General features: G+C 41.4%; 1 protein-coding gene across 1 annotated transcript; it reads left to right on the top strand.

Annotated features, from left to right (window-relative positions):
• Nucleotides 1-1,976: 1,976 nt before the first annotated feature.
• On the top strand, nucleotides 1,977-8,627 carry LOC129155149 (uncharacterized). The gene is made up of 7 exons (XM_054735364.2): nucleotides 1,977-2,338; nucleotides 2,583-3,172; nucleotides 4,954-5,133; nucleotides 5,476-5,616; nucleotides 5,869-5,923; nucleotides 6,081-6,234; nucleotides 7,285-8,627. The coding sequence occupies exons 1-7, from the start codon at nucleotides 2,137-2,139 to the stop codon at nucleotides 7,430-7,432; spliced, it is 1,470 nt and encodes a 489-aa protein (XP_054591339.2). The 5' UTR covers nucleotides 1,977-2,136; the 3' UTR covers nucleotides 7,433-8,627.
• Nucleotides 8,628-8,832: the final 205 nt, after the last annotated feature.

Below are 8,832 nucleotides of genomic sequence, written 5' to 3'. Positions count from 1 at the left end.
AGAACAAAGTGATAATTTCTGCTGTGATCAAGTGAAAGACAACTTCACAGAGAGTCTTGCTCAGTTTTACTTGGGTTTACAGGCAAAATATTTGGTTCCAGCCTCCACAATAACAGAAATAGCAAATGAAATGAGAACTATAAGTGATATTCAACAGGAATATACTGTGGATGCACTAGCCTGTGAACTGGGGCAGTATGGTGTTCCAAAGGAGACTGTAACATCTCTTGGGAATAGTATATACGAGCAGAGCCCTATGCACAAGGCATTACATGAAAAGGGTCATTTAACTACGCAACACAAGAGGCTGAAATATTACAAGTCACACTATGACTATGTTGAACCTGTAGAAGTCTTTCTTGGACGCAATCACAGTGGCCAGAAGAGGCACTATCATTACATCCCAATACTGGAAACCCTCAAAGTAATTCTGAAACAGCAAGGTTTAGATCAGCACAGTCCTAGTTCTAATTCTGAAGATGATGTACTGTGTGATGTCACTGATGGGTGGGCCATCAAATCCAATGCCATGTTTTCCTCAGACCCAGACAGTTTAAAGGTAATGCTCTTTCAGGATGCTTTTGAGGTGGCTAATCCACTCGGATCTGCCAAGACAAAGCATAAAGTATTGGCTGTCTACTTCACACTTGGAAATTTTCATCCACACCAACGATCAACTGTTGATCAGATACAGTTGGCATTACTCTGTGTAGAGAAAGATTGCAAATACTTTGGAATGGATACGATTTTCAATAAGCTAGTGTCAGACTTGTGTGAGCTGGAGGAAAGGGGCATATCTTTCAATGGAAAAATATATAAAGGCACTGTTGCGTGCATAATGGGCGATAATCTGGGCTCCCACATGATTGGTGGCTTTACAGAAAATTTCAGCACAGCTCAATATTTCTGCAGATACTGTTTGGCAACAAAAAGTGAATTTCAGTCTAACCCTCTCACAGTTTTCACTCATAGAAATCCAGCTGATCATAATGAGACTGTGCGGTTTCTGGAAAGTAACAATGAAGTACACACTCATCACGGTGTTAAATGTGACAGTGTTTTCAACAAACTGTCCAACTTTCATGTGTGTCAGCCAGGCTTACCAGCTTGTTTAGCTCATGATCTGTTTGAGGGGGTAGTAGATTATGATTTGGCATTGTTTTTGCAGTTCTTAATCAGAACACAAAAGTGGTTCAGTTATGAGGTTCTTAATGAAAGAATCAAATCATTTCCTGGTGAAAGCAGCGACAAGCTAAACACTATTCCCACTACAGGAGCCAGGCTTGGAGGACATGCAGCCCAAAACAGGTGGCTTTTGAAATTCTTGCCTGTTTTGGTGCATGACACAATTGAAGATGCTGATAATGAAGTATGGGGACTTGTACTACTTCTGAGGGAGCTTGTTGAATTTGTCTGTGCACCTCGGCTCTCAGAGTTGCAGATTGCTTTCATGAAGGGACTGATTGAACTGTATGTGGAATTGAGGCAAGAGCTGTTTCCAAGAGTTCAACTTAGACCAAAACACCACTATCTGCTTCACTATGCACACTTGACTTTACAATTTGGCCCACTCATATATACTTGGACAATGCGCTTTGAATCAAAACATTCTTATTTTAAAAGGTGCATTAGGGCAAGTAAGAACTTCATAAATGTAACCAAGTCTCTGGCTGAACGGCACCAGTTGCTTCAGGCTTATCAGTCTTGTGGTACCTTGTTTCGTTCCCAGGTTCATGTGTCAGACTCAACACGGTTCTATCCAGAGCTCTATGACCAGAACATAAGGACAGTGGTTGGTGAATTTGATTTGAACTCAAGTAACTCAGTTGTCACAGAGAGTGCGCAGGTTAAAGGCACTAAATATGCAAATGGAATGCTGGTCTTACTGAGCTACGCAAAAGGACTACTGCAGTTAGGACAAATAGCAAGCATTTTTGTAAAAAATGAAACTACTGTCCTACTTTTGCTTCGAGGGAAAACTGCCAGCTGGATACCTGAGCTTGGACTCTATGAACTTGATGAAAATGCTTCTGACCTGTTCAGTTGCCATGATTTGAACAAACTTGTTGATTATCATCCACTTTATGCTTACCACAGAGGTACTCGGTGGCTCATTCCTCTTAAACACACACCAACATGGAACTTGTGAAAAACTATGTCAAGAAAGCAATGCCATCGCTCAGTAGCGATAAGATGGATACACTCATGGCTAAACTGGAGGAATTAGGAGTTCTCTCTGTAGATGACCTGAGCCTTGTGGACCCGGAGGACATTAAAGACACTCTGCCATTCATTCAGTGCAAAAGATTCGTCAGAGCTGTCAAAGCATTGGAAGCAGGTGAGTTTTTGCCCCTCTGTTTTAATGCAAGTTTTCTGAAACTACAAGGGTTTATTCCAAAAATGCCAAAAAAAAGTTGCCATCAGCTGTACATGGCAATAATTTCTCTATAATTGGTTTTCATAATTAGGTCCATTTGTATTCCTGGTTGACCCAAACTGGACATTGAGGACCAATGTATTAATTGATTTGCAACAACTGTGATGTGTTTAATTTATGGAGATGTTTGTCATGTCATCCATAGATTCACAAACTCCACCGCAGTTCACCCGGCCTGGCCCCTCATCAACACCTGAACCACAGAGGTTTCAGCTGCCCTCAACACCACCTGAGACAGCCGACTCCCCATCCCAAGACACATATTCTGTACCATGGCACAAATTTCCCTCAAAAGTCATGGATGAGTTGCGTGAAAAAAAGTACATAATGGGGAAAGACAGACGAGAGATGGTTCGGATCGTCGCTGAAGATTACCTCCATAAACACCCAGGAAGACCTGGTAGACAAAAGCTGAGGGAACTCGCCAGTATGATTGTAGGACAATATCCTGCCTCCTTCAAGCTGACAGAGCCGTTTGGAAACAAACCTTTTGCAAAAGATGGTTCTGAAACTCTCTTTCGTCAGCTGGAACACAGAATTGAAAATATGAAGAGGCCACTAAGCTCACTGAAGAGGCAAGCAGGGGGTGAAAATTCGACAAAGAAAAGGCCCAGGAATTCAGATCTGTATGGATGTGTTGCGTGGGATCCAATCATTGAGGGGGCCATGTGTAGAGAAGACCTGCTGTCTAAACGAGATGAGTTGAAACGTGCCTTTCAAACCCAGGATCTTCAGGTGGGTCTGCAATCATCCATTACAGACACAGAAAGCTTTATTAATCCTCAAAGGGATATTCGGTTCCTACAGTCCACCATCTAGACCAGTGGTTCCCAAACTTATTTAGCCGCGCACCCCTTTCTATGTCCCGACCATGTCGACGCACCCCCCCCCCCCCCCCCAGCCCCCACATCGGGGCATGGCTATATATATATATATATATATATATATATATATATATATATATATATATATATATATATATATATATATATATATATATCAGATGTCAAGCTAAACAGAAAGGGTTTAAAAAAATTCCCCATCACTTTCATTTTTTAAATAGTAATTAATAAACATTCGATACCATTACAATTTCCTTTGATTTCATTTTGAATAAATATTTAGAGTGCCCAGATAGCACATAAACATGCAATCTAACGGTTTTCTTAAAGTAGGAACGTTTAACCTGTGCGGCCAGAGCGCTCTCCTTCCTTCTGCTCTGCATAAACCTGAGCTGATCACCTACTTGTGCGTAATCAAATGTCTATAGGGGACAAGATAGAGCCATGATGTTCACTTTTACCTCAGACCGACTTATTGCTGTTTTATGGTGTGGCTGAATCTGCGATCCGCTGTCATGCGGACTGGAACAACAAATAGTGCAGTAACATGAGATGTGGTCAGGTTCATGAGGAGTCACTGGCTGGAGCGGACCCGACTCATCCCAGAAGCTAATATCTTAATTTGACCTTGAATGAAAAATAACCTCTTAAAAGTTTTTATCACGGTGGAGGCAGCGTTCATTTCTGCCTTCAGTCTGACGGCGCGCCGGAGGTAAAGCAGCGTGTGCGCTTATTGAATCTGTGTGTGTGCGCGCGCGCACGTGCGCGCGGCACAGCCGCTCAAGTCACCGCATCTCGCGCTATTTAAACCAATGTTGTAAAATGACTTCTGTGCACCCGTGAGCCGTGGTTCAGCCGGAACACGTCTGACCTCTGACAGACGCACTCTGAACTTCAGATCGTCAGCGCGCTGTTAATAGCCTGAATGGGAATCATTTCTTGTTATTTTGTTACATCCACAATGTTCTGTGTGTGAGGTTTACAACGTCAGAACACCTGCATGAGACAGGTGTTAATTACAATCTGCCAGAATGACTCGCCACCTTCAGATTCCTCCAACACCGTTAAAAATGATCAAATACGGAACATATCGGCGTGCGCAGGCCAGAGTGCTGAAGCTCGGCGCATTGTTATTATGAAGCTAGGGCACATGTGGAGGACACGCGCGCGCGCGCGACGGAACATATCGGCGCGCGCAGGCCAGAGTGCTGAAGCTCGGCGCATTGTTATTATGAAGCACATGTGGAGGACACGCGCGTGCAAAAATGTACTTGTTTTCAATTACATTTATTGGGCCCACTTACTTTTTCTTTGGCCCACCCACAAATGAGTTTCTACAATAATGGTGACATATGACAGACTTCTCTGAGCTCCGCAGCCATTACACTTTTCACCTCGCGCACCCCCTAGCGGCAGCTCGCGCACCCCCAGGGGTGCGCGCACCACACTTTGGGAATCCCTGATCTAGACATACAACCATTCACACAGCAATAGTATATAGCAGGAGTAATGCGATGAGGTCTGGGTCCAAGTACAATTTAGGACACATTGTGAAATTGTAGATCGTCTGTATCACTATGCCCATAGTCAATTGAAATTGATACCCTGTTTTATTATTTTAATTGGTTAGTTTGACTAACTGTTCGACTGTTTGTCTATCTGTCATATCTTTAGGAGTCATCTGTTCGAAAATTGATGACTGAAACATATCCCATTCAGCGTGAAATCCTCAACGATGATGATACCACTATTGCCGTTGTAAAGGACGAGTGGCCGTTTCTGTTTGAAGTTCCTCACCTGTTTGATCATGCATCTAAACTCCTTGGCTTCTCTGTACAAAACAAGCTGGCACAGGTGTGTTGTTATTGTTATTATTATGATTGTGCTGTGCTGCTCCATATGGAGAGAATTTTGTCTTTATTAATCAATCAAAAACGGATTTGCAACCAAAAAGAGAGTTGAGACCAAAAAAGATAAACTGGCAACCAATCAAATAGAATAACTTGGATAAACAATCAAATGGAATAGATTTGAGACCAAAAATCAAGAAGTGACAACCAAAAAAAGCAGGACATTTGAGATCAAAACAGAACAGGTTATTTTAATTTTTTTTCAAAATTCTCTCCATAGCTCCAAACGAAAATGAGTGTTAGTCTTATGTACTTGTACAAAATTAACACCTTGAACCTTGAACAGGAACTTTCCAAAAAAGAAAAGGGGATCAGTGACTTCCTTGACTACAAAGGGATGAAGACGGGCGAAGGTCCAATACAGCTCATCTGCGGCATTTCAAAATACTTCAAGGAAGACTCTTATAAACTCTTCCACAAAAAAGAGGTAGATGTTGTAGATTTTAAACTGTGTGCAAGATAATTATTTGCATCCAGTGGTGAACCGAGTAACCAACCACAGTAGGAAGTATAGATTCCCCTAATTGTGCTGCTGATATTCTCTATAAACTATTTACATTAATGTTTGTGCGTAATGGCTACCTCTGTCACATGAAGACACTAGCAGATAGTCAATTTGCCAGCAGGTTTGTGTGCACTGGAAACATTCATTCATGTATCATGCCTGTCACCAAAACAGATCTCTGCAGATCCTGAAGTCGAACTCCCAGTGACCCCATGCATCCTAATCAGAGGTTTGTAGTTAAATCTTTTTTTGTATCCCAGCAAGCTGTTGTTAGCTGTTGTTATAAGCTGTTGTTGTGTCATATTTATTAAAGAAATGTTTTGCTTGCCTTAAAATGTAGGATTTTTTTTTTTGTAAGTCGTACATGGTTTTTATCTGTGTTTAAGGTGACCAGCAATTCAAGATTGCTGTTGATGGGTTACTTGTCAATGACCACATCACCTCTCCCATTGTGGCCTTGAGCTACGTCTTCTCCATGTTTTATGTCTGCAACGTCCAATACCCACCGGAGATGGCTTTTACTCTCGAATTCATGCAAAGGTAAGCACTCATTGTTTGGAAATACTTTGTAAATGTGACTTTGCCGTGTCTTTCTGCACCTGACCTGCTTTTTGTCAATCTACACTAAACCCGTTTGTCTGAGATGTACAAGCTCAAAATGTGTCGCCACATGCTGTGAGCTTTTAGATCAGCTGTTATTGGCTTATGATCCCCCTGAATATGGATTTGTTCGGAGATTTTGTAGCTCCCTGTTGAAGACCATTGTTGGAATAAATGTGTCATATCTTTTTAAAGGGCAGGTAACATGCTTCTTGCTTTAAATAGTGTCCTAAGTCAGTCAATAACAAAACAAACATAACATGATTCTAGTTGGGAAATGGAGCAAAAACATATTTTTTTCAGAATGGTTTGTTGACACAAAATTCTTTTGAGCTATCTCTTTAAAACCATTAGCACCTGAGACCAGGTTATGTCAGTGGTGGTCAAACCTTTTCATGTCAAAGACACACAAACTGAAATTTATTTGGCTGCAGACCCCAAACTCAAAATATGTTGCTCCAGGGACCATAGTGGACATAGTGGATTCATGCCAAAATGTTAATACTTGTACTGATGTGTAACATGCACTGAATGTGACAGTTTCTCCACTCCATGTCTGAATAACCCCCAGGACAGTCCGTGTTCAAATGTGCTGTTACACCTTTTGATAGGACAATGTCAACTGTGTTTTCTATCCCCTTCTGTGTTCTGTGCATTTATAATATCCCTGCATACACATTGAGGATGCATGCTGTCATGTGTTGGTGATAAGCAGACTTCTCGCTCTTGCAAACATTTCTGTATATGCGCAGTGTGAATGCATGTGTCTTGAAAAGACAAAGGAAGAGATAAGCTTAGCCACTGGCACCAGCACCACAACAACATTGGGTTCTAGACAGATGGTCAATTAGAATGATAGAGAGGTTCACACATAGGGGCATATTGAAGAAAACAATTGTAGGATTTTATTGAACTGCTCCACTCCTGTCAAGCCACACTACACGTGCAAACTTTGTCTGCATATCACTATTGTTTTTTTTTTTTCCTCAGAGTTTTCTTTGGGGTCAATCCTGAGCGAGGCTCCAAGGCAGAGAAGAAGGGGAAGAAACGGCACTTCATTCCTCCACAGGTGTGCAAGCTGGTTTCTCAGCTGAAGGAATTTGAATGCAAGCAGAAGAAATCTGAATGGGCCATTTGAGCTGTTCTCAGAGCTCAGAAAATACCTTTTTGGACTGAATGTACACACACACGTACACACACACACACACACACACACACGCGCGTACACACACACGCGTACACACTCACGCGTACACACACACGCGTACACACACACACACGCACACACGCACGCACACACGCACACACACACGCACACACACACACACACACACACACACACACACACACACACACACACACACACACACACACAGGCAAATCCAAAAACATGGGGTTTGGGAGTCGAAATACAGATTTTTACAGTATTAGGTGAGTTCAGATGTTTTATGCACACAACACACATGCTGCAGTTTCAAATCCCCCATGTTAAGGGGGAGGGAAGGTGGGTGATATTTGTCATTCCGGTTAAGCTTTTCCTGTCATTGTGGAGTTGGAGGTGTAAGTTTTAATTTTTTTTTTTTTGTTTTAAGTTGTTTTAAGAGTTTTAAAAATCTCTTAATGGCATGTTGCACAGTCATCCTTCTAAGGTCATGGTTGTTATTGCTGCACTGATGTTTTATAGAAAAGTTGTATAATATAATACTTCTAATGTTCTATTTGTTTTTTGTAGAAAGGTCAGCCACTGGTTGCAAAGCTCTGCCTGTCGGTGTGATATGTGGAGTTGGAGGTGTAGGTTTCTGCATCCTCCTGGAGGGGCCTCCTCATTTTGCACTGACAGGTGAGACAGCAACAGCAATGCTGGCAGTTTTATTGTCTTATTTTGTCATTGTCTTTAACAAAACAAGTTGTTATTAATGCCTGTCAGCCTGTGGATGCTAAAAAGTTGCTAGATTTGGCATCTCCCCAACATGGCTGCACTTCTTTGAGAGAACAGCAGGTTTATGTATGTAAAATTAAAGGAAATAAATAATTGCTGTGATTCAACATTTGTGCTTTATTGATGGTAAACGGTATAGAGAATGGTACAGAATTAAACATTTTAGGATGACTGAAGTGTCCGTAAATGGTATGGATTGAGTACTTAAATAATACGGAATATTCCATTTTAGGTTTGATGGAACTGTCCGTAAATGGTAAAGAAAAAGTCAGGTAAATCTACTGAAATATCTTTTATAGGGTTTACGGAATTGTCTGCAACAACGCAGAAATTTATGGAAAATACGGAATTTTCCATTTTCGGTTTGACGGAAATGTCCGTCAATGGTACAGAAAAACTCGGGTAAATCTACAGAAATACCCGTTTTAAGGTTTACGGAAGTGCTCGTACAATAACGGAAAAAGTGCTGGTAAATCTACAGAAATACCCGTTTTAAGGTTTACGGAAGTGCTCGTACAATAACGGAAAAAGTGCTGGTAATTAATTACCAGCACTTTTTCCGTTTTATAACGGAATTTTTTTTAACAGTGTAGTGCAAA

This window comes from Nothobranchius furzeri, chromosome 1, assembly GCF_043380555.1.
Source record: "Nothobranchius furzeri strain GRZ-AD chromosome 1, NfurGRZ-RIMD1, whole genome shotgun sequence".
NCBI lineage: Eukaryota > Metazoa > Chordata > Actinopteri > Cyprinodontiformes > Nothobranchiidae > Nothobranchius > Nothobranchius furzeri.
The sequence above is the reverse complement of the archived record's forward strand: the minus strand, read 5'-3'. Positions and strand labels throughout refer to the sequence as shown.